This window comes from Salvelinus namaycush, chromosome 31, assembly GCF_016432855.1.
Source record: "Salvelinus namaycush isolate Seneca chromosome 31, SaNama_1.0, whole genome shotgun sequence".
In the NCBI taxonomy this organism is placed as follows: Eukaryota; Metazoa; Chordata; class Actinopteri; order Salmoniformes; family Salmonidae; genus Salvelinus; species Salvelinus namaycush.
In genome coordinates this window covers 44,459,612-44,485,855 of record NC_052337.1, presented here as the reverse complement: position 1 = coordinate 44,485,855, position 26,244 = coordinate 44,459,612, and the positions used below count along the sequence as shown (strand labels likewise).

The following is a 26,244-nucleotide window of genomic DNA, read 5'->3' as shown; positions in this document are numbered from 1 at the left end:
AAAAGCGTGCCCAAATTAACCTGCCTGCTACTCAGCCATAAAAGCTAGAATATGCATATAATTGTTAGATTTGGATAGAAAATAATCTGAAGTTTCTAAAACTGTTGGAATGATGTCTGTGAATATAACAGAACTCATATGGCAGGCAAAAACCTGAGAAAAAATCCAACCAGGAAGTGGGAAATCTGAGGTTTGTAGTTTTTCAACTCATTGCCTATCGAATATACAGTGTCTATGGGGTCATATTGCACTTCCTAAGGCTTCCACTAGATGTCAACACTCTTCAGAACCTTGTTTGAGGCTTCTACTGTGAAGTGGGGGCGAATAAGAGGGGATTGAGTAAGGTCTCTCCCAGAGTGCCGTGAGCTGACCATCTGCATTCATGTGAGAGGTAGCTTGCGTTCCATTGCAATTCTAACGACAAAGGAATTCTCCGGTTGTAACATTATTGAAGATTTATGTTAAAAACATCCTAAAGATTGATTCTATACATCGTTTGACATGTTTCTATGGACTGTAACGGAACTTTTTGACTTTTCGTCTGCACCTAGTGATCGCGCCTCATGAATTTTGATTACTGGGCTAAACGCGTGAACAAAAAGGAGGTATTTGGACATAAATTATGGACTTTATTGAACAAATCAAACATTTATTGTGGAACTTGGATTCCAGGGAGTGCATTCTGATGAAGATCATCAAAGGTTAGTGATTAATTTTATCTCCATTTCTGCTTTTTGTGACTCCTCTCTTTGGCTGGAGAAATGGCTGTGACCTAACATAATCGTTTGGTGTGCATTCGTCGTAAAGCCTTTTTGAAATCGGACACTGTGGCTGGATTTACAACTAGTGTATCTTTAAAATGGTGTAAAATACTTGTATGTTTGAGGAATTTTAATTATGGGATTTCTGTTGTTTTGAATTTGGTGCCCTGCAGTTTCACTGGCTGTTGACGAGGTGGGACGCTAGCGACCCACATATGAGTTACTCTCAAACATTGGTATAATTTCAGCCAGTAGTTTTGAAAGTGGTGCTCATGAGCCAAAATTGGTCCCCATTTTTTGTGTGCTAAGTCATCAATTTGTGTACAACATCATCCATTTTGTATGATATGTTACATCCTGCAAAATATACATATTTAGTTTTTTTTTTTAGAAATGCTTATATGTTAAGAATGCAATTCGTACTATATGTTACACATTTGTTGTGCTTAAGATCCTGGAGGGCATCTAATTAAAACACCTCATTTCCATTGTAAAAGAAAAGCAGGCTGAGATGTGTATTTTTTCAGCTAAATCTGACCCTTTCCTTGGCCTTGTTTAATGGGTCTTGCCCTGGACATGACCACAGCTAACAATAAGATAAATAGGAGCCATTGTTACAGGTGAGAATATAATTCTATATAAATACATTATCGGTAGGTCGACTCAGAGCTTCGAGACGTGGTATCTGAAAATATTTCTCCAATCTGAACATCTTTGTAGGAACTAAAAGTTATCAACTAAAGGTTTTACCATACAAATGTTTTCAAATGTCCAAGTGTTTGCATTTCGGTGTTACTGTATGAGAACGACAAGGACTCCGATTAAAGTGCATGTGATCATTTACTTTTGAAGCGCTCAATAGCATTCACAAGAGAGTAAGTGTACCAAAAAGCATTCAATTTAGAAATGTGTAATTCAAGTGCATTTCCTTGTTCTATTTATACTCATCTGAGTAATAATTATATAAAACGCTCTATGTAAAATCTTTAAATATTTCATAGTAGGAAATACAGGCCAATAAAACTGAATATTTCATATTAAAATACAGTTAAACAGTGGCCAACAGTCATGGATCAGCATCATGGACAGTATTTATCCCTTAGTAAAAACTGGATTAATCAATGCATAATTAGAAAAGGATTATTCCAACTTTAATATAAAATAGTAAAATATAGATACATTTACTGTATAAATATTAAAATCAGCATAGATTATATTTGCACTCATTCAGCCGGTCCCCAATTTCCTCCGGCTTGGCCATAACTAGGGTTGCAAAATTTAAATAATTTCCCTGGCTTTTCAGAAGTCCTGGTTGGAGGAGTCCAGATTTCCTGCTTATTCCCTGATTCCAGGAATCCTCCAACTGGGATTTTGGGAAAACCAGGGAATTTATTGAAAGTTGCAGGAATTTTCCAACCCTAGCCATAATTGATGTTTGAAGATCTGAAGGATCTGGATAAGTATATATAAGTAGTGGTGAAGCTTTCACCATATTGCTTACACCTTACAGATCTACACACATCAAAGTGTTAGGACCAAGGGGGTGGGGGTAGTGAGCAAATTGGGACCTATCACAGGATGACGGTGTCACAGGACAAGGAGGATAGATTGCCCTAGCCAGGATAAGGAGGGCATTACAGCATAGAAATATAATTGATATAATCGACATCCCCATTCAAGTCAATGTACTAACAATGGGTGGACTGGCAGCCATATTAAGTGTACCCATGCCTTTACCAGTCAAATTCCAGTGTGCTAAGTGGCTGTCCATTCTATAGACTATATTTCTATATAGTACACTATACAGTCACTAGTCACTCTTCTTATTGCTCTCCGTTCCAGTGCTTTCCGGTTGCTCTTTGGCCTTCTTCGGGGAGCCCTTTCCCCTCTTGTGTGCAGCAGTCTTGGACGGGGAGCCTGGGGCCGTGCCGTTCAGGCCCTCACAGGCCTCTCTGATGCTCTTCTTAGTGGCTGTGGACGGCTTCTTCACTACAAGGGTCTCGGTCTCCGTGGTGAGGGTGGTATATGAGGATGGTGACGGACCAGCGAAGAATGTGCTGTATACGACAGACTCGATGGGAGCAAAGGGTGAGGAAGAGGAGCCGGTCAGCATCATCCTTGTCTGGAAAAAAAAGAGGGATGGAAGGATTTAGAGGAAAGGAGAGACAGGGTGGAGTGATGAGAATACACTGACTACTACAAAAAGGACTAATGAGGTAAACAGGTGCTTAAATCAGATTAAATGCAACTTTAGTGAGTTGACCGGTGAACTCCAAATTAACGTTTGAGAGAGTTCTGAAAACCTGTGCTTAGATTCATCAGAGTCGAGAGTAGGAGACCTCGGTGTGAGAGAATTGAGAAAGAATGACGCAACGAGATGAAAACGATACAAAAACCTCCCGCTGGGGCAACACTAAGCCTAATGTTGAGTCATAGCTCATGATGAAGGTAGGTCATTCAAATAACATGGCGAACACAACCATTTAATGCTGTAAGAATGTTGTTTGATATCCCATATAAATTATGTCCTGGCTGTTTTCCCAGAACCAGATGAATAAACCTATTCCTGTGTTTAAAACACTTTCAGCTGAGATTAACTAATAAAGCATACTCAATAGGACAATGTCAAGGCTTGATCTGGGTCCGATAAACATACGAGTCCTATAGTGTTAGGGTTGAGGCTAGGGTTAGGCTTGAGGTCAGTGACTGACCTTGTTGACGACAGTGAAGACAGTGTAGATCAGCATGAGGTGCTGTTTCTGGACAGGAAGGTACTGGTTCTGCTGCAGGGCAAACAGCACCGCTCCTATCAAGGTGACCTTAGTGGGGCTGCACAAACCACAAAGGTTAAAGGTCAGAGGTCAACTCAGATGTTATGACTTCACCATTGTGGTTCTGAACAGATTGTGAGTCACAGCGGGTAGGCATTCAGGATCTCCTCCTCTTTGCTCTCCTCCTCGCTCTCCCGTATCAGAATAGGGAGACGCCACCAGACAGACATTATCACACAACAGATCAAAGTCAAAGCCAACAGTCAGCCAGCGACAGATCTGTCACTCAGTGAGTCTCCAATTACATCACTGGGTTTCTGTGCACAACATCACACAGAGCCAAGTACGAGCACTGTTAGAGGAGACTTACTAGGTCATCTTAAGAAGCTCATTGGTCTCTGGCTTCCAGACTCCTCGTACCAGCTGCTCAAAGTTACTGATCAGACCCCCTCCAGCACCTGAAGAGAAAGAGAGAAGTAGACACTAATTGTCCTGGGCTGTTACAGTAGCCTGTGTAGCCTGATCCCAGATCTGTTTGTGCAGTCTTGCCAGCTCAAGTGGTCTGTTTGGCATGACAATGACCATATGAGTTTGCTATACAGCACAAACAAATCTGGGACCAGGCTAACTGCATTATACTCTTTCGGTCCAGTAATTAGTCTAAAAAGTCTACTCAATGAGTTTGTTTGTTGCTAAATAAATAGTAAGAATGTAATGTGTGTAAAGGCTTCCGGGCTTCATTTTTCAGGATCACAATTAGTGTCAACTCAACCTCATGTTATGTAGAAACATTTGTAAGGAAAAGCACAGGACATTAACAACAACAACAGTAATGGTTTTGATATCCATTACATTTCACAAACCTGTCTTATGAATGACTACAGACAAGGCTTTACTTTCCAAATGGATTTGCACACAACGTACCCACTGGGCAAAAACTGGTTGAATCAATGCTCTCTCCACGTCATTTCAACCAAAACGTCATCACAGATTTTGAATCAACGTGGGAAACAGATTGGATTTGCAGAAAGTCACCAACGTAAAGGAATTTGGTCTTTTTTTTCACCCAACTTTTAACCTTAAAACAATGACATGGTGAATTTGTTGTTGTTGAATTTAAGTTAGTTGACAACTCAACCGGATGTATATGAAAACTAGATGTTGGGTATACTTTATGAATGGGAGAGAGAGCGTTTATGTATCTGTGTGTACATATGGGCATATTTCGCATGCTTGTCTGTATACACACACAGTGGTATCTTAGCATAGCGTATAGTGGCCAGAGGTTGTCAGAATCTGTATGGTTATCAGACTGTATGCTTGTGTGGATTGCATTCACAATAGATGCCTACTGTACCTTTAGCCCATCCTATAGCGATCATCACCAGCAGTCCATCCTTGTACTTGCTGTGTGCCTGAGCCACACCGCCCAGGACCTTCCATGTGCGGGTCACCTCCTTCATACCCGTCAGCACCAGACGCAGGGGGAAGAGGGCGGTACAGGAGTACACCACATCCTGGGGGCAGTAGAACACCAGGTACCTAGAATACACAGGGAAGGCAGGCACATAGGCATCCAAGCCAGGACTCACACAGAAATGTATGTACACACGCACATACATACTGGCAGACATTTGAGAATGAGCTCTATGTTTACTGTAGTAAACCCCCAGCTATACTGTCTGTTATCAGCAGTCTATTTGGCCAGCAGAGGGCGGTATTTTACTCAATTCTTCCCACAACCACGCAATATACATTCAGGAAGTAGTGAGTAATACATTACAGCAAAACGCCTTGATGCTCCAATCCACATCATTATAATGGAGATAAAACAGGGACTGCAGTGATGCCTCTTGCACTGAGATGCAGTGCCCTAGGCCCCTGCGGCACTCGTGAGCCCCCAGTATATATTACCTTGAGTGTACTTGAATGATTACACATTCTAGCCTGGTCCCAGATCTGTTTGTGCAGTCTTGCCAAATCCAATGGTCAACATTGCCATGCTAAACATATACAGCACAAATAGATCTGGGACCAGGACTGGCTAATTGGTCCATTCCTGTGTGGTCATTTACCCACTTATTTGCATATTCTGTTACACAAGTGTATGTTATCAAAACACCCATAGGCCTACTGAAATCCACAAGGTAACTAAAATTGAAGTTAAAGTGGTAAATGATCTTAGACCCAACCTGGATTCCGAACAGCTCTCTGTCCTTGTAATCTTAGATTTAAGTGCTGCATTCGACACTGTTGACCATGATGTCCTTCTGGACAGGTGGGTTGGTCTCTCCTGTTCAGTTCTAAATTAGTTTAGGACCCATCTATCCAGTTGAGAGTTTGTCACTCTTGGTGACCATAACTCAGAGAAAATGCATATCACATGTGGAGATCCACAAGGTTCGATTTTGGGTCTGGTACTGTTCAGATATATATATATATGTTACCCCGTGGTAGCATTATGAGAAAGCACAACATTTATTTTTCACTGCTACGCAGAAGATACACCACTTTACATTTGTGTCACCAGAGGATTTTAGCTCCACAAATAAATGATTAGACTGTATTAGTGATTTAAATACTTGGATGGCACACAAGTTCATCCAGGTAAATCAAGACAAGACCGAGGTACTTATTGTTGGAGCCAAAGCACAGAGGGAATCTGGCCGCACATTTTAATTTACAGGTAATAAAGATAAAAACACCAGGTAAAAAAAAACTAGGATTTTAGATTCTGAATTAAATTTCAAATCAAACATTGGGAAGGTGAACAAAAAAGCTTTTTCCCCACCGGAGGAACATTGCCAAGGTGTGACTGTTTCTCTCTCAGGCTGATACAGAGAGACTCATCCACGCTATTATTAGAAGCAGGCTTGACTACTGTAATGCTCTTCTGTCTGGTCTTCCCAAGAAAGCCATTGGTCAACTGCTAAACATACAGAATGCTGCAACACGGGTACTGACCAAGACCAGACGGAGAGCACACATTACACAAGGTCTCTGCACTGGCTGCATGTGAGTTTTAGAATTAATATGAACATTCTTCTATTGGTTTCTAAATCCATCCACAATTGTGCACCCCAATACATGTCAGACATACTTTTAAGTTATGTACTCAGTAGGTCCCTCAGGTCCTCTGGCTTTTAAAAACTTCTTAAGGCTAGGCGTCCCGCTAAATAATCATACAAATTATGGATATTAAACATTTAGGAGCATACAAGTGTCTTATATCGGTTAAAATCTTAAATTATTGTTAATCTAACTGCACTGTCCGATTTCCAACAAAAACATGCCATGCGAGTGTTTGAGGATGGCGCCCCACATCAAATATTTTTCCACCAGCAAAGGTTTCATAAATTCACAAATAGCGATGAAGTATTCACATACTTTTTGAAAATCCTCCTCCGATTTGTCATCTAAAGGGTCCCAGCTACAACATGTAGTGTCGTTTTGTTAGATAAAATCCTTCTTTATATCCCAAAAAGTCAGTTTAGTTGGCGCCATCAATTTGAGTAATCCAGTCCTTCAACATGCAGAGAAAGGAATCCAAAAAACTACCGCTAAACTTTGATAGAGTCAAAATACATTTCTATTTAATCCTCAGATACCCTAAAATGTAATACGGAAAGAAATATGTTCAATAGGAAAACGATATTAGCAGGTGCGCGTCCTCTTCGTCCCACGCAGACTGATTTCCAAGACTCCCTGTACTAAAACGCATAATTCTTCCTCGTTTGGGAAGAAACAAGCCTGAAACCTTGAACAAAGACTACTGACATCCAGGGGAAGCCATAGGAATTGCATACTGGGAGCTAGATTTTATTTTTTCCCTATACGTTCTATTGGAAGAGCATTGGCTCTCAAATTAATCTGGTTTGTTTTTCTCCTACCATATATATCGTGTTATAGTCTCCTACATTATTTTAACATTTCTACAAACTTCAAAGTGTTTTCTTTCCAATGGTACCAATTATATGCATATTCTGGCTTCAGGGCCTGGGCAACAGGCAGTTTACTTTGGGCACGTCAGTCAGGTGGAAATAGGGTCTATCTCAAAGCATAGGACCAAGAGGCAGCCTTCAGTTGTTATACCCCAGCCTCTGGAATAGCCTGCCAGATAACCAGAGGGGGGCCGAAACTGTGGACATATTTAAAAGAGATCTTAAAATATAGATTTTTTGCTTTTATTTTCCTAAGAGTGCTTTTTAGTTGTTCAGTTTGTCACTATTTTGTTTTTTTTAATCTTGTGTTTGTTGTGTAGTAAATATTTCAGCTTTTTTTGTTTTTATTTGTTTTTTTTCTGTAAAGCAAATTGCGTTGCATTCCATGTCTGAAATGTGCTGTATAAATAAAGCTTGATTTGACAAAGACAGGTTCTTAAATGTCCATGTTTAAAAAATAATGTACAGCACAGTTCGACAGTCAGTAAGCAAATGTTGCATACAGTATGCATGTTGGATTCCCCCCAGCAGAGGGCACTAAAACACTTTGCTATTGAAAAGGAAGCATGGTGGATGTTTTTATTTATTTTTTATTTTTTTATTTTAAATCTGGGAGTTTAATAGGTACTATTTTATTCAGCCCTTTCCCCTGCTGTGTTGTGTATCCAGACTGGGAGAGCCTCACAGAGAATCTATGGTCCATTGGTTTTCAGGGTCCACTGAATGCAATCTACACAGTATTCTAGTGTGTATTCCAATGTCTTCCCCAGAGACACTGCATGTTGGGCTATGTTTTCCTGTGATTCCTCTCTCTCCCCATCCCACACTCCCTCCTGCTCCCTCACCAGATGACAGAAGCCATTAGGACATTGGCGCTGTTCGACAGAGGGGCTATAGGGGCCTCCCTCTCTATCTCTGTCCCCTCTCCCCTACCGCCCTCTCCGATCTCTTAAAGCTAATAGAGGACTCACCATATGACAGAGGCCATGAGAACACTGGTGCTGTTGGACAGGAAGGCTATGGGGGCCTCAGCCATCATGAAACCGGAGAGAATGCCCCCTCCGAAGCAGTAGAGCATGGAACTGAACCAGCAGGCAAATGGGCTCCTCCGTGCCACCTCCAGGGCTCCTGAAACCCAGCCACCAGCAGTTAGTTGATCTCAAACTAAGTAAAATAAAGTACAATATAGCACATGACACAATGTATCCAGGGCAGTTTAAATATGAACTACAGTAGATATAGAACTGAGAACCCAGGTCAGCCACAGGACTAGGATATGTGCTCATCTCGCCTACACACGTTTTGATACAGATATGAGAATCCGTTTTCTAGGACTTCAGAGTAAAGGGCAGAGTTAAGAGCTCAAAAGTTGATTAGGGCTGGTGTCTGCTCAATTAAGGTAAGTGTATCGTCTCCCCATATCCCAAGCCATTCAGCATTGTGTTCCTTCACTCAGTCAGACTATGGACACGGCCTCTTAAGGAAGGAATTCTAGATCAACTAGGATCAAGTATTAAGAAAGACTTCCACTATGTATTAGGGACTGACACAGGTAGTTGGGTCACTCAGGTCAGCCAAAAGGTCAGTACACCACAAACAGTGTGGCAAACAAGCTAATAAACCCCACCTCCTCTGACAAATAAATGTCATGGTCAATTAAAAATATGGCTAAATATAGCATGTTCACATGGTGAAAATGTACTAGTCAAGAACAAGATCAAGTTGCAACCACTTGGGTCACCAAAGATGGAGGGTCAAAAAGTTCATGGCTTGAGTGGAGGGAGGTGGTCCGGAAAATGATTGATGATGGTGATGGAGTCTGCTGATGTACAGGATCAAGTTCCTGCCAGTCCAGTATGTGAGCATAGGACGTACACAGCTGAGGTCCTTCTCAGAGCCATATTTAGCACCTTGGCTCTGGCCCTTCCTCGTCTTAAAATTTGCCAGTTCCCAAGTAGTCTACTTCCTGGTCTCAAGGTTAGCCCCACGCTAACTAAATCCTGTAATGCCCAGCCTGGTTAACCTGAGGGATTAAAGAGAAGACTCCTGGAGAGGCAGGCAAGGAAGCCTCCTGCCCTGAGCACAAACGCAACTAGGAAGCCATGTTATTTAGAGTTCTCTCTTGAACACAACTAAGGCTTCCTTTATAAAGACTGCAGAGTAGACCTACGGTAACTACATATGCTCTTCCCATTGTCCCAATAATTAAAAACGACAGTGTTTATCCTGTTGTGTTTTCTAAAATAAATCATTGATTTTCCCTGTATTTTGAGGGTTTTATTGACAGGATAAATTGGAAACGGTGGCGAGAGAGAGAGAGAGAGATAGATCAAATCCATGCAGCTCGTGGCAATGTGTGGTCTGGAGTTGGTAGCAACAATGCTCCTTGACCAAACTCCAACAAACAACCACACCCCCAACAGTGGTTAGGGGAGAGAGGTGAAGAGAGGTTTTACAGGAGGAACTACAACCGTATCTGCAGTGTAACTATTTAAAAAAAAAAAAAAAAAAAAAGCTGGCCAACTGGCATACTGTTTACATAACATCACATGATATAGATCAAGCAATACGGATTAGTGATTACCTGGTTCCAAGAGGGTGCGCTACAGTACACAGTTGGCACACGCATACGCACACAAAGAAACACACACAAAGCAACAGCAAATACGCCCAAACAAACACACAAAACATACACCAACGGTTCCTCACAACACCAAATCTCAGGCGTCACCAAACCACCATTTGCACAACCATTCAATAGCTGATGAAAATGTATTTTTGTGCATCACAGTTCACTACAGATGGGACACTCGGCGTTGCGCAACAGTACCCATCTGAACACACACATGCATCACAACTGACAGCCGGCGTGGTCGGCGGCGTTTGCCGTTGGAGCAAGGTAGTTGATGTTGCAACCGAAGTCGTGGTTACGGCACATCGACATATTTGCACATCAACAACATCCCTAATCAAAAGAACTGCCATCATGCAAACCATCAGTTGAAAGCAGGTCGTAGCCTACTGACGGAAGGTTATAACAGTCGTAATAACCTTTTAAACAAGCTTTGTAAACAGTTAAACCACTGTGATAGCAGGAGGAGCGGTGTAACCATGGCTCCTCCATAATCACTGACAAAACAACGCTTCACAGGTTGTTATGGTCAAATATGTAACCTACCTGTTTAAATATAGCCTGATCCCAGATCTGTTTCTGCTCTCTTACCAACTCCTATGAGAGTTGTCACACCAAACAGTTCGCAAGTCCACACAAACAGATCTGGGACTAGGCTAGGTTAAATTAAAGTAATAAATAAACAAAAGTGCGGCGGCCATGCGTGCACCAGATCTGGGACAACGCCTTCTGGATAGAAGATTTGTCAACAGTGGATGTCTAAAGATGAGTTTACTCAGAGCCATATACTGTATACAGTCTACACATACCGTGATGACTCGATGGATTTCTAGAGCAGGTGGATTGCTACAGTAATGACATGTAGTAATAAGTTGTACTTGAAGTAGTAACATACCTGTCTACTGGGAAACGTACTGTAACCTGTAACATAACCAAAGGCACAACAGTCATGAATACACCTATACAAAGAGTTCAACGACAAAAGTACAGACAGTTAGTTCAATGACATGCATGCAAATGTGTACACAACATCTACTGTCGTTGTCATGTCCCTCGAGTATAGGCATAGTGTTGGTAACACGTAGCAGTGTTTAGAGAGGATTTCTTTCGCTCGTGAGCACTGGGCAGACAGCAGAGAAACAGAGTTGGTTATTTTGTCACAAAGGCCTGCAGCAGTGCGTTTTTGCCGCGTGACAGCAGCAGGGTGTGAAATTAGCTGTGGCGAGCGTCCTGTAGTTGAAAAGCAGGTCATGCCTCGAGGGCTATAAAAAGCAGCAGAGCCAGCAGAGCCAGCCAAGCAACAGGAATTAAGGAAGGCTGTTGCCCACCATTTAGCAGAAGTAAACAAGAGAGGTGAGAGGTTTAGTCAACTAATACCTTTCCGCTGCATATCTGTAGTTATTGAAGCTCGGTTGAGTCGTCTACCCCTTGCACACTGAGAATCCCTTGAGAATGGGTGAACTGGTCATGCTACTAGCTAGGGATATTCATTGAGTGGGTTGTTGAGTTTTTGCTTCTAGAGTCCCCAGAGAAAGCCTAAAACATTTGAATTACGTCCATGTGCGGTGCAGTGCTTCTCCTTTCGTGAATCACAGTATTTTCCTGCTGAATATACAGTCCCAATAAAAGACAGGAAGTGTTTACAATGTTTCCATTGTGACATTTCTGGGACCTCTTTACTTTTGCATTTGGACAGGTACAGTGTGACAAATTACACCCCAAAAAAAAGGAATGCTTGCTGGAATCCAATCTCTCGTCGCAAACTCAGTCATGACACCAGCAGAAAGAGTAACCCTGCAGAGGTTTAGCTTTTTAGGTTGTGCAGGAGACACTGTACACTTTCACCCTGACCGCCATGCCTCGAGAGACCTTGGTTACTAGCACATTTTGCATTCAGAGGGCATTTACAAGTCAAATCTGATCTCGCTGTCAGGCTGCAGGCTGACCTCCTTGGATAGTTATGAGTAAAGTAAATACAACAGCCTGGTGTTGCGCTGCTATGTAGTTTGTGGTGAGTAGAGTTGGCCCCAGTCTGATATTTCACATGCTCTCTCGCCAAACAGGAAGGAACAGAATGTGGTGTAACCCCTGTCTCTCTGTAGTTCCAGTCTACCGGGTTCATTTACTGGGTTTCTAGAGCTGCAGTTTGTTACTAGAACCCTGTTTAGAAAACAATGATGTCGCTCTGAGAGACTAGTTTTACGTCACAGAATCCTCAGAGTCTGGGAGAGACTGGGGGTGGGGGGGTTCTCTCTCTCGTTCAGTCTGCTTATCTTTTTCTGTGTAGGTCTCTCTGGGCTAGGTCGCCGCTGAGTACTTGAGAACGGGGCACTTCTTTTTAGATTACAGACTGTTCACAGAATAAACTAATGCTGCGGTTTTTCCATTTTAGATGGCAGACAGACCTCCCACCTCCTGTACAACTCACTCAGTGAAGTTTGGACACGGCTTGAAATAACTCTGCTGTATAAAAGACAAGTGCTCATGAAAAATACTTTGTGTTTATTATTAAATAAGTATCTACATATCAGTGGTGCTTTTCAAGTGGCTCTGAATGTACAATGTGCCAGTTATTTCCATTAAAAATGTCAAGTCTGAGTGCTTTGTGGGAATCATGACAAGATCCAGTGCTGTCTACAAATGAAGGACAGCCAGAACAGGATGGAAGACAGAGGGGAACAGAACATTCCTTTCTGGGAGAAAATATGATTTGGAACGTAGAATCTAATAAGCTCCATTGTTCTCTGTGGCTTGAGTTCTAGAATTGATCCCTGATATGGCTGTAGATTCCACTAATATGGCTTTCTGTGTTGTAGAAGCCATCCTAATACAGGCAAGGCTATGACCATATCGTGTCCCACACATCCTCCACACACCCAGGGGAGGGGTTATATGAGGACCACTGGTGCATGTTGGGTGACCGTGTGATATTTTGGGAGGTTGACAGCAGAGGCAAACTGCACGAGGGCAACCCCCTCCATTACTCAATCACTCACACCCAGGAAGCCTGTGGGACATAGACTGTACCCCAATTGACACCCTATTCCAAATTTTGTGCACTACATTTGACCAGAGCCCTATGGGCCCTGGTCAAGAGTAGTGCACTACTGTATATAGGGAATATGGTGCCATTTGGGATGCAGATCATAGCCTATAGGATCAGCAGCGGCTGAGGTATTGACAGGCCAGAGGGAATGAGATGCCACAAGTCAGGGAAGCCACACTAGCTCTAACCCTGCTGTTTGTTTCAGACCTGGGTACAAGTACTATTTGATACCATTTCAAATTCTTTATCTGGGCTTGATTGAGCTTGCCTGCCGCAATGGAACCAGTAGAATAGTCACAAAAATGCAACCATTCATCTGGCACTCCAGACAGACTAGAGTAAATGCTTGAATATTTGTATTTTATTTTGAACTCAGGTCTGGTTTGGGGAAAAGGTCAACATTGAAATTGTAAAACTCCACCTGTCTCTGAGCCACTATAAGAGTGACATAAATATAACAGACTTGGCAACCCGATGTACAGTAGGCCTGTACTGTAGCTGCTACCTATATCACAATGGACAGTGCCAGTGACAATGTGTTTGTTGTAAATGTTAAGATAACATCTCTATGATGTCAATACAGCCATGCCATTGACTCATTTACTTTCATTGACCTTGAAGCTTATCATAAACACTATCGTGATTCACGAAGAATAGGCTACAGTAGTTTGCCTCCCTTCTCAAGCACAGAGTATCAAAAATCTTATATATCTGCAAATCTCCAGTTACATACAGTTCAGGCTACAGTTTTAATCTTAAGTAATTAGTCCACACGCCCTGATACAGCACAATACACTATCTCACTATGTCTGTGGGAGAGGGATTGTGTTTGTGTGTGTGTGTGTGTGTGTGTGTGTGTGCGCGCACAATCACTGTCCACTATATGAACTTCCAGAGGCATGTATAAAAACTTCAAGGCTGCAACAGTGGCGTGACTTCACCTTGTTAATGTCAACTGGGCAAATAGATAGAACATACACAGATTTAACTAGGAATCATGCATAACGCTGTCACTTTGTAATATGAGGGATGTCAATTCTCAAATTAATCCCGCAGCAGTAATCCATTCCCTAAGATTATTATGCCATCCAGCTGTGGGTATTTAAAAAATGAAAACATGACGGTAGACTATGTCAACATTCAACGTGGCCAAAAACGTTGAATTGTGTGGAATGTTCTCCCAAGTTCCACGTTCTCACGCGCTTAATCGAACGCGTACTGACACGTCTGGTGTGGAGGCAACTCGAGGCTGAATTCTGTCATCAGGGAGCAAAAAAAAAAGTGTAGTATTCAAGCCTTGCCTTATTGTCATTCAAATATGGAAAGTAACGAAGCAAAACATTCAATAGGCTAGTAGATAGATTCAGCTTTTTAACAGTTATAACTAGGCTACTGTAGTGAACTAGACCGGTCAATGTCAACCGGCTGTTGAACGGTCTTTGCTTACCTGGCTGTTCTCGCAGTGCCATCACTGAGACAATGTAATGCGCCGTGTCAAAGTATGGAAACATGGAGAGACCAGCCAGTCCATGGGACACTTCGTCCAAATTCAGAACCCCAAACAAATCCATATTTCTGTTACTCTGGAATCCCTCGAGTTGAGTGTTCTCTAGTTCTAATCTTCGAGGTGTTTAAATAAGTGGCAGTCGTCCAACTCCGAGCATCTGAGCAGTCGGTTAGTGGTTTATCCCCAGTCTGTCTTGTCTTCAGAGTTCAAATCGAAACAGCTGCTTCTGACGAGCGCAAAACTGACAACACCTGGTTATCGGTCAGCAACGGCTCCCTATGGACAAGGGACAGCCAATGCAATGCCATTGACATCAGGCTGCGGGTTTTCCGGCTACGTCGGTCCGTCAATGATGTGGCGGTTGGAGCGAGCGGAGCTCTCTGATTGGAAAGAAGTGGAGGGATGAGCCAATCAGAGGTGCGTGTGTGGTTCGCGGAGTGCCGCAATAGGACATGTTCTCGCAATACACTTCTGCACGCGCGTGGACACACACACACAAGCACAAGCATACAGAGCTGCAACTATTTACGTATTTGTAATGACATGAGCACCAGGTACAGTTATGCACAGGTCATTATCGTTGCAACTGTTTACATTGTGCATAGGTAGCGTGTAACAACTGTGCAGGTGCACTTTGCATCAGACATTACAGTATAAAATGTAACAATTTGTGTAGGTTACCTACTGTAGGCTAGCCTACCTGCCAAAAAGAAAAACGGGAAGCATGTTTTATGTGTAGGTTTATTTTGATCGAACAGTTCATGAACATGAACAAGAACATGTCTACCTACTACTACTGTAGATCAAATTGGGGGCTCAACCATAGACTTAGATAGACATCGCATCTTTGTATCTGTCCCATTATGGCGAGAGAGCACGGCAGCGCCATGGAGCCCACCTTCATTTTCAATAAATGTTCTTCTACTATATCTATAAGTTGGCAAACAAACTGAAAGGGTACATACTGCCACTTGGAGCATGTTGTTTGAACAGGTATAAATCCAAGGTTGGCGATTTGCTGCCACCTGCAGTTATGGAACGGTTGCTCAGAGGTATAATTCATTGGCTGACATGGCCACAGGAAGATGTTTGGGGGTGGGGGTGCTGCGATTTTTGTTATTAGATTTTTTTTTGCTGACGTTACAGATGGCTATATCGGCCCTTTAATACAGGACTAGTAAAGGACCAGTAAAGGACTTTTTTTGTAACTTTTTTGAAATTATGATTTCTCATGGGATGCTGCAGCACCCACAGCAACCCTACTTCCCTCGGCTATGTTGGCTGGTAATCTCTCCTGTTGACCTGGATGGAATTATGTGATCCTTCCTTAACCCAGAGGAAGTCCCACCCAGTTGACTACTTCAAAATGGGGAAAGTCCTCAATGGCGCTGCCCAGGGCCAGCGTTATGGGGCCTGGCCCGCCCTACTCTACCTCCTTGCCCGTCCAAATAAAATATTGAAATATTGATTGTTTATTTGACTGAGACAAGCGCTCACAGAAAGGCACATCAATCTCAGATAAAGCATCTGAGCGAGCGAAACAGCGCCCCTCTGTCTCAGTATGTGTAGATCATGTATCTGATGCTGTCTGGACAAAAATAGTATGGCATGTCATATCATGTCATGAACTCAAGCTTACGGACAATGTCAAATGTGATATAGCGAAGCACCTGAGTGAGTTAGGTGTGCAATTACGCAGGTACTTTCTCAAACCGGATGACACAAACAACTGGTGAGGTTTATCATAATTTATTTAGTCTGTAGCCTAATAATCTACATGGTTTCCCAAGTCGTAACGGGAGGACCACACATATCTTTGCGTGACTCCAAATTTACTTCAAAATGATGGTTATTGTATCAATATTTGCGTATAAAGGTGTTGCCGCCATTTCCTGCATAATTAATTTCACCAACACATAAAGATCCCACCATGTCTAACAAACAAATTATCTAGGGAGTTTTTCAGAGCCACCGTGCTTCTACATCTGCATTGCTTGCTGTTCAGGGTTTTAGGCTTGGCTTCAGGATAGCACTTTGTGACATCTGCTGATGTAACAAGGGTTTTATAAATACATTTGATTGATTGATTGATAGGCTGTCATTATTGAAATGAAACTGTTCCACAAAAATCATAACTGGCGTGCAGATCGGTAGGATAAACTTAAACTCATGCGTTCTGCCTACATCTTGGTCATTTAACAGACACTCTCATCCAAAGCAACTTGGCTTGAATGCCTTGCTCAAGGGCACATCAAAATATTTTTCACCTAGTCGGCTCAGGAGTTTGAACCAGCAACCTTTCAGTTACTGGCCCGACGCTCTTAACCACTAGGCTACCTGCCATCCCATGAAAAATCGTGCCCCCCTATGGAAATCAAATGCCTGTCCAACTGATTCGCGGGCCCTGGAGCTGCCCATGCTAAAACAGGCTTTTGGACACTAGAGTCATCTACCACTTTGTGCTCAACAAATTCTAAATCATTGCCAGCAGAGGTCAGCATTGTATAGTTAGGATTTCTATGTTTTTCAGCAACTGGGAATGTCTGTGGGAACACTCCTGCCCAGTACCCACTGACTGTAATGCACAATACAGGCCAGTAGATTGAGACAGATCATGTACTGGAGATTTCACAAGTCCATGAGGTAGTGGTGGCATTGGTGCTGACGCAGGCTAATGTCATTTTCAATGTTTCCTTCGATAAACATACATGTACAGTCATTGTTACCTCAATTGAAAGTGAAATACATTTGGTTTCACAAAGGATTATTTATAGGCCTATTAGAAGTTCTTGGTGGAAAGTCCCCTTATGGGTGATGCCACAGCACCGAAACTGTGAAGAAATGTCTACTAAAGCCTTGAAGGCATAGGTAGGTAGTGCTGACCCTGTACACAGTACGAGAAGAGTACAGTACCATTATGGCACATAGAAAGGTGATAAAGTGAGTCCTACACTATAGCAAACACAAATCAGGTTACTGTGACAACAACCGGGTTGATGCTGGTTGTGAGAGGAGACTGAAAGATTCAAACCCCATCGTCACTCTGTAATAGTAACCCCCCTGTCCCCTAGTCGTGTGCCCCCCATACCATAGCTCCCCTGTTCCCACCCACCAGCTATCCTCACTGTCACCCCTGTCCCTAAGCGCCTCTGTGACTCTCCAACCCTTCACTGTTACCCCTCAGCCCCCCCCCCCCCCCCCCCCTCCCCTGGACCCGGCTGTGACTCCCCAGTTTCATCAGTCCCTCATGCCCCCAGCCATCTAGCCTTGTCCAATGCTGCCGTTTTTAATCTCGATACCAAATCATTTCGGGGTAACAATTAATTACCTTACTGTATTGTCAAAAAGAAACAAAAACAGCTTCTAAGCAAAGAGCAATTTCTCAAGCAAGAGTTTTGCTAGGACGGTCTAAGAGTGGTCTGAGTGGGGAGGGAAACACTGAAAACTAGCAGAGAGATTTGGATGTCATTGGCAGAACGATTTGGATGTCACCAGGCAGAGAGATTTGGAATTCACCAGGCAGGCTAAAACACCATCCCAGCAAACAGGCTGAAATTTTAGGCAGTCTTTTCAACAGCTCTTACACTAAAAGGGCATTATCATAATTTTCACAATTTCAGAGTATTATTGCAACCTCATAGTGTGGAAATACTGTATATATAAAATACAGGAGATTGCGAGATCAGGATGGTTCATAAGAGGCTACAACCCCTCCAGCCCAGTCCCCCAAAACCGTAGCTCCCCTGTTCCCACCCTATCCCTCTTCCCTGTCACGCCTGTCATTGCTGTCCCTACCCCTCCAAACTGCCCGGACTCCCCTGGTCCTCCCCAGCCTCATCAGTATTCTCCTCCTGGTCCAGGATCAAAGGCACCGGTCCCCCCTGCGACAGTAGCACAGGCAGCAGAGTGACGGGATGTGTCCCAAATGGCACCCTATTCCCCACATAGTGCACTACTTTTGACCAGGGCCCATGAGCTCATTGCTCATCCATATATTTATATGTACATATTCTTATTCCATCCCTGTAGATTTGTGTGTATTCGGTAGTTGTTGAGGAAATGTTAGATTACTTGTTAGATATTATTGCACTGTCGGAACTAGAAGCACAAGCATTTCGCTACACTCGCATTAACATCTGCTAACCATGTGTATGTGACCAATAATATTTGATTTGGTCAAAAGTAGCACTACCCTGGTTAAAAGTAGTGAGCCATGTAGTGAATAGGGTGCCATTTAGGATGTAGTCATGGCCTTTAAGTGCTGGGATTTATGGGGCCCGCGCCCAGTCTCACAAAGGGTACAGAACTGCCTGGAATATGTGTTCCATTAGGTCTGTGACTGTGAACCTGTCGCTGCAATGTAAACCCATTCACACCTGCTTCCTGTTGTGAATATGGGGACGTATCAAGTTTAGGAATGGTAGTGACAGCTTGGTCGCATCCAATGATCACCTCTAAGTCTGGCCAAGAGCTGAGGAATGTGTGTGCCCATATCCCTTACTGATGGACACCACAAAATGAGTAGTTCTACAGTGCTCTGCAGTACGGTGTTCTGCTCGTTAAGTGTTGGATGTCAAGAACTCAGTGTTGGCGGTGCTCTCTCTAGTGTCTGTCATCCTCTCAAATCAAATCAAATTGTATTTGTCACATGCTTCATAAACAACAGGTGTAGACAAACAGTGAAATGCTTACGGGTCCTTTTCCAACAATGCAGAGTTAAGATAAAACATATCAAATAGAAATCGTGACACAAGGAATAAATACACAGTGAATAATGAAAAACAATAATAATAGCATGGTTAAATACAGGGAGTACCAGTACTGAGTCAATGTGCATAGGTACAAGAAAATTGAGGTAGCTATGTACATATACAGTAGGTAGGGGTAAAGTGACCAGGCAACAGGATAGATAATAGACTGAACAGTAGCAGCAGTGTATGTGGTGAGTGGGAAAGTTGTATGTGTGTGTGGGCGTATGTAGTGTGTGTGTGTGTGTTGGGGTGTGTCAAGTGTCAGTGTGCAGCGGGTAGGACGGAGTCAGGCGCAGGACACAGAACTGAGTAAAAACGTACTTTACTCGAATAAATCACAAACTAATTCCATACAGGGAAAAATATACCAGCTCGACACAAAAGAGGGACCACTAAACAATGAACAAACACGCACAAAACCATGTGGGAACCAGAGGGTTAAATAGGGAATAAATTATAACGTAATGGAAACCAGGTGTGTACAATCAAGACAAAACAAATGGAAAAAGAAACGTAGATCGGTGGCGGCTAGAAAGCCGGTGACATGGACCGCCGAACGAACAAGGAGAGGCACCAATTTCGGCGGAAGTCGTGACAGGGTGTCAGTGTAAGTAGTAGTAGTAAGTGAGGGGATAGGTAACAGTGCATTCGTAAAGTATTCAGACCCCTTGACTTTTTAAACATTTTGTTACGTTACAGCCATATTCTAAAACGGATTAAATAGTTTTCCCCCCTCATCAATCTACACACAATACCCCATAATGACAAAGCAAAAACAGGTTTTTAGAGAAAAAAAATGAAATATCACATTTACATAATTATTCAGACCCTTCACTCGGTACTTTGTTGATGCACCTTTAGCAGCGATTACAGCCTCGAGTGTTCTTGGGTTTGACGCTACAAGCTTGGCACACCTTTATTTGCGGAGTTTCTCCAATTATTCTCTTTACATCCTCTCATGCTCTGTCAGGTTGGATGGGGAGCATTGCTGCACTGCTATCAAATCCAATTTCAAATCAAATTTGACATACACCTATTTAGCAGATGTAATTGCGTGTGTACTGAAATGCTTGTGTTCCTAGCTCCAACAGTGCAGTAATATCTAACAATTCATAACAATACACACAAATATAAAGTAAAAGAATGGAGTTAAGAAATAAATACATATTAGGACGAGCAATGTCAGAGTGGCATTGACTAAAATATAGTAGAATAGAATACAGTATATCTATATGAAATGAGTAAAGCAGTATGTGAACATTATTAAAGTGACCAGTGATTCCATGTCTATGTACAGTTGAAGTCGGAAGTTTACATACACCTTAGCCAAATACATTTAAACTCTGTTTTTCACAATTCCTGACATTTAATCCTAGTAAAAATTCCCTGTCTTAGGTCAGTTAGGATCACCACTTAATTTTAAGAATAATAGTAGAGAGTGTTACGATCGTTGTTGTAAGAATCGGACCAAAATGCAACGTGGTTTGGGTTCATCATCTTTTATTATGAGAACCGGCACAAAAACAATAAAGAGCAAAGAAATTAACGTGCAGCTTTGTCGTGCTCAAAGGCAACAATACAAAAACAAGATCCCACAACCAACAGGTGGGAAAAAGCTGCCTAAGTATGATCCCCAATCAGAGACAAAGATAGACAGCTGTCTCTGATTGGGAACCATACCAGGCCAACCTAGAAATAAAGAAACTAGAATGCCCACCCTAGTCACATCCCGACCTAACCCAAAATAGAGAATAAAGGATCTCTAAGGTCAGGGCATGACAGAGAGAATTAGTTATTTCAGCTTCTATTTCTTTCATCACATTCCCAGTGGGTAAGAAGTTTTCATACAGTCAATTAGTATTTGGTAGCATTGCCTTTAAATTGTTTAACTTGTGTCAAACTTTTCAGGTAGCCTTTCACAAGCTTCCCACAATAAGTTGGGTGAATTTTGGCCCATTCCTCCTGACAGAGCTGGTGTAACGGAGGCAGGTTAGTAGGCCTCCTTGCTCGCACACGCTTTTTCAGATCTGCCCACAAATGTTCTATAGGATTGAGGTCAGGGCTTTGTGATGGCCACTCCAATACCTTGACTTTGTTGTCCTTAAGCCATTTTGCCACAACTTTTGGAAGTATGCTTGGGGTCATTGTCCATTTGGAAGACCCATTGCGACCAAGCTTTAACTTCCTGGTTGATGTCTTGAGATGTTGATTCAATATATCCACATACTTTTCCTCATTCATGATGCCATCTAATTTGTGAAGTGCACCAGTCCCTTCTGCAGTAAAGCACCCCCACAACATGATGCTGCCACCCCCGTGCTTCACGGTTGGGATGGTGTTCTTCGGCTTGCAAGCTTCCCCGTTTATCCTCCAAACATAACGATGGTCATTATGGCCAAACAGTTCTATTTTTGTTTCGTCAGACCAGAGGACAATACTCCAAAAAGTACAATACTCCAAAAAGTACGATCTTTGTCGGTTTTGGAGATTGCTGAGCGGCCTTTCAGGTTATGTTGATATAGGCCTCGTTTTACTGTGGATATAGATACTTTTGTACCTGTTTCCTCCAGCATCTTCACAAGGTCCTTTGCTGTTGTTCTTGGATTGATTTGCACTTTTTGCACCAAAGTACGTTCATCTCTAAGAGACAGAGCGCGTCTCGCTCCTGAGCGGTATGATGGCTGCATGGTCCCATGGTGTTTATACTTGCATACTATTGTTTGTACAGGTGAATGTGGTACCTTCAGGCGTTTGGAAATTGCTCCCAAGGATGAACCAGACTTGTGGGGGGTCTACAATTTTTTTCTGAGGTCTAGGCTGATTTCTTTTGATTTTCCCATGATGCTAAGCAAAGAGGCACTGAGTTTGAAGGTAGGCCTTGAAATACATCCACAAGTACATCTCCAATTGACTCAAATTATGTCAATTAGCCTATCAGAAGCTTCTAAAGCCATGACATCATTTTCTGGAATTTTCCAAGCTCTTTAAAGGCACAGTCAACTTAGTGCATGTAAACTTCTGACCCACTGGAATTGTGATACAGTGAATTAAAAGTGAAATAATCTGCCTCTAAACATTTGTTGGAAAAATTACTTGTGTCATGCACAAACTAGATGTTCTAACCGACTTGCCAAAACTATAGTTTGTTCACAAGAAATTTGTGGAGTGGTTGAAAAGAAGAGCCATACGTGTATGTAAACTTCCGACTTCAACTGTATATAGGGCAGCAGGCTCTAAGGTGCAGGGTTGGGTAACCGGGTGGTAGTAGGCTAGTGATGGCTATTTAACAGTGATGGCCTTGAGATAGAAGCTGTTTTTCAGTCTCTGGGTCCCAGCTTTGATGCACCAGTAATGACATCGCCTTCTAGATGGTAACGGCGTGAACAGGCAGTGGTTGATGTCCTTTGATCTTTTTGGCCTTCCTGTGACATCGGGTGCTGTAGATTGTCCTGGAGAACAGGAAGTGTGCCCCCTGTTATGCGTTGGGCTCTCTGGATGGCCCTGCGGTTGCGGGCAGTGCAGTTGCCATACCTGGCGGTGATACAGCCCGACAGGATGCTCTCAATTGTGAATCTGTAAAAGTTTGTGAGGGTCTTATGGGCCGATCCGAATTTCTTCAGCCTCCTGAGGTTGAAGAGACGCTGTTGCACCTTCTTCACCACACTGTCTGTGTGGGTGCACCATTTCAGATCGTCTGAGATGTGTACTCCGTGGAACTTGAAGCTTTTCACCTTCTCCATTGTGGTCCCGTCGATGTGTATAGGGGCGTGCTCTCTCTGCTGTTTCCTGAAGTCCACGATCAGCTCCTTTATTTTGTTTAGGGAGAGGTTATTTTCCTTGCACCACTCCACCAGGGCCCTCACCTCCTCCCTGTAGGCTGTCTCGTCATTGTTGGTAATCAGGCGTACAACTGTTGTGTCGTCTGCAAACTTGATGATTGAGTTGGAGGCATGTGTGGCCACGCAGTCATGGGTGAACGGGGAGTACAGGAGGGGGCTGAGCACGCACCCTTGTGGGGCCCCTGTGTTGAGGATCAGTGAAGTGGAGATGTTGTTTTCTACCTTCACCACCTGGGGGCGGCCCGTCAGGAAGTCCAGGACCCAGTTGCACAGGACGGGGACGAGACGAGCTTGGAGGGTACTATGGCGTTGAAGGCTGAGCTATAGTCAATAAACAGCATTCTAGCATAGGTATTCATCTTGTGCAGATGGGATAGGGCAGTGTGTAGTGCTTTGGTGATTGCATCGTCTATTGGGGTGCTATGCAAATTGAAGTGGGTCTAGGGTGTCAGGTAAGGTAGAGGGGATATAATCCTTAACTAGCCTCTCAAAGCACTTCATGATGACAGAAGTGAGTGCTATAGGTCGATAATCATTTAGTTCAGGTACCTTTGCGATCTTGTGTACAGGAACAATGGTGGACATCTTGAAGTAAGTGGGGACAGCAGACTGGGATAGGGAGAGATGTAATATGTCTGTAAACACTCCAGCCAGCTGGTCTGCGCATTGCTTTGAGGACGCGGCTAGGGATGCCTTTGAGGTTTAACAAGTTTATATGTCTTACTCACGTCAGCCACGTAGACCGAGAGCCCACAGTCCTTGGGAGCGTACAGCGTCGGTGGCAATGTATTATCCTCAAAGCGGGCGAAGAAGGTGTTTAGCTTGTCCGGGATCAAGAAGTTGGTGTCTGCGACATGGCTGGTTTTCCCTTTGTAATCCGTGATTGTCTGTAGACCCTGCCACCACAAATTGAATTGTGACTCTATTTTATCTCTGTACTGACGTTTTGCCTGTTTGATTGCCTTACGGAGGGAATAACTACACTGTTTGTATTCAACCACATTCCCAGTCACCTTGCCATCAGTTTTGTCCGAATGCTGCCATCTATCCATGTTTCTGATTTGGGTAGGTTTTAATAGTTACAGTGGGAACAACATTCGCTATACACTTCCTGATAAACTCAGTCACCATGTCAATGTTTTTCGCAGGGGCTACCCGGAACATATCCCAGTCCGCGTGATCAAAACAATCTTGAGGCATGGATTCCGATTGGTCAAATCAGCGTTTGTTTGAGGTTCTGCCTATAGGAAGTAATGAGCAAAATGGAGTCATGATCTGATTTGCCAAAGGGAGGGCGGGGGTCAGCCTTCTAGGCATCCCGGATGTTGGAGTAGCAGTTGTCGAGTGTTTTAGCTGCACTAGTACTACAGTCAATGTGTTGATAGAATTTCAGTAGCGTTTTCCTCAAATTTGCTTTGTTAATATCCCCAGCTACAATAAATGCTGCCTCAGGATATGTGGTTTCCAGTTTGCAAAAAGTCCAGTGTAGTTTCTTGAGGGCCGTCATGGTATCGGCTTGACGGGGAATACACGTCTGTGACTATAATCGAAGAGAATTCTCTTGGGAGGTAATACGGTCGGCATTTGATTTTGAGGTATTCTAGGTCGGGTGAACAAAAGAACTTGAGTTCGTTATCACAATCATCACCATGAGTAGTTAATCATGAAACATACTCTCTCCCCCCCCCCCCACCTTTCTTCTTCCCAGAGAGTTCTTTATTCCTGTCTGCGCGATGTACTGAGAACCCAGCTGGCTGTATGGACGGGGACAGTATATCCAGAGAGAGCCATGATTCCGTGAAACAGAGTATGTTATAGTCCCTGATGTCTCTCTGGAAGGAGATTCTCGCACTGAGCTCTTCTACTTTATTGTCCAGAGACTAAACATTAGCGAGTAATATACTCGGAAGTGGTGGATGGTTTGCACACCTCCTGAGCTATTTTCAGGTCTCTCCAGAGATGTATGATCGGCTTCAAGCCCAGGCTCTGGCTGGGCCACTCAAGGACATTCAGAGACTTGTCCCGAAGTCACTCCTGCATTGTCTTGGTCGTGTGGTTAGGGTCATTGTCCTGTTGGAAGGTGAACCTTCGCCTGCAGTCTGAGGTCAAATAAAATAAAATAACATTTTACTGGTCACATACACGTGTTTAGCAGATGCTAGTGCGGGTGTAGGGAAATGTTTGTGCTTCTAGTTTCGACAGTGCAGGTCCTGAGCACTCTGGAGCAGGTTTTTATCAAGGATCGCTTTGTACTTTGCTCCATTCATCTTTACCTCGATCCTGAATAGTCTCCCAGTCCCTGCCACTGAAAAACATATTTCACTGCATGATGCTGCCACCACCATGCTTCACCGTAGGGATGGTGCCAGGTTGCCTTCAGACCTGACGCTTGGCATTCTGGCCAAAGAGTTCAATCTTGGTTTCATCAGACCAGAGCATCTTGTTTCTCATAGTCTGAGAGTTCTCTAGGTGCCTTTTGGCAAACTCCAAGCGGGCTGTCATGTGCCTTTTACTGAGGAGTGTCTTCCATCTGGCCTGATTGGTGGAGTGTTGCAGAGATGGTTGTCCTTCTGGAAGGTTCTCCCATCTCCACCAAGGAATCCTGGAGTTCTGTCAGAGTGACCATCGGGTTCTTGGTCAACTCCCTGACCAAGGCCCTTCTCCCCTTATTGCTCAGTTTGGCTGGGCGGCCAGCTCTAGGAAGAGTCTTGGTGGTTCCAAACTTCTTCCATTTCAGAATGATTGAGGCCACTGTGTTCTTGGGGACCTTCAATACTGCCTAAAGTTTATGGTACCCTTCTCCAGATGTGCCTCGACACAATCCTGTCTCGGAGCTCTACGGACAATTCCTTCGACCTCATGGCTTGGTTTTTGCTCTGACATGCACTGTCAACTGTGGGACCTTATATAGACAGGTGTGTGCATTTCCAAATCATGTCCAATCAATTGAATTTACCACAGGTGGACTCCAATCAAGTTGTAGAAACATCTCAAGG

At 43.3% G+C, this 26,244-nt stretch overlaps 1 protein-coding gene across 2 annotated transcripts; it reads right to left on the bottom strand.

The window, feature by feature from the left end:
- Window positions 1-1,582: 1,582 nt before the first annotated feature.
- Window positions 1,583-14,975, bottom strand: LOC120026341 (trimeric intracellular cation channel type B-like). 2 transcript variants are annotated; one of them, XM_038971183.1, is made up of 7 exons: window positions 14,599-14,711; window positions 11,001-11,026; window positions 8,445-8,601; window positions 4,890-5,074; window positions 3,903-3,990; window positions 3,473-3,590; window positions 1,583-2,883 (listed from the first exon to the last, which is right to left on the bottom strand). In XM_038971183.1, exons 3-7 carry the CDS (start codon window positions 8,549-8,551, stop codon window positions 2,572-2,574), a joined length of 810 nt encoding a protein of 269 aa, XP_038827111.1. In that variant the 5' UTR covers window positions 8,552-8,601; window positions 11,001-11,026; window positions 14,599-14,711; the 3' UTR covers window positions 1,583-2,571. The 2 variants fall into 2 exon arrangements, with proteins under 2 accessions (XP_038827111.1, XP_038827110.1); XM_038971182.1 differs by lacking the exon at window positions 11,001-11,026 and having other exon boundaries at window positions 14,599-14,975.
- Window positions 14,976-26,244: the final 11,269 nt, after the last annotated feature.

What these genes read in the sequence shown, in the direction of transcription:
- LOC120026341 (XM_038971182.1), bottom strand. Translation starts at nt 14,722, where the DNA reads ATGGATTTGTTTGGGGTTCTGAATTTGGACGAAGTGTCCCATGGACTG. An exon ending in CGCTATAGGATGGGCTAAAG is followed by an intron (nt 3,991 to 4,889) that starts GTACAGTAGGCA and finishes CTTTCTCTTCAG; the next exon opens with GTGCTGGAGGGGGTCTGATC. An exon ending in TCTTCACTGTCGTCAACAAG is followed by an intron (nt 2,884 to 3,472) that starts GTCAGTCACTGA and finishes TTTTTTTTCCAG; the next exon opens with ACAAGGATGATGCTGACCGG.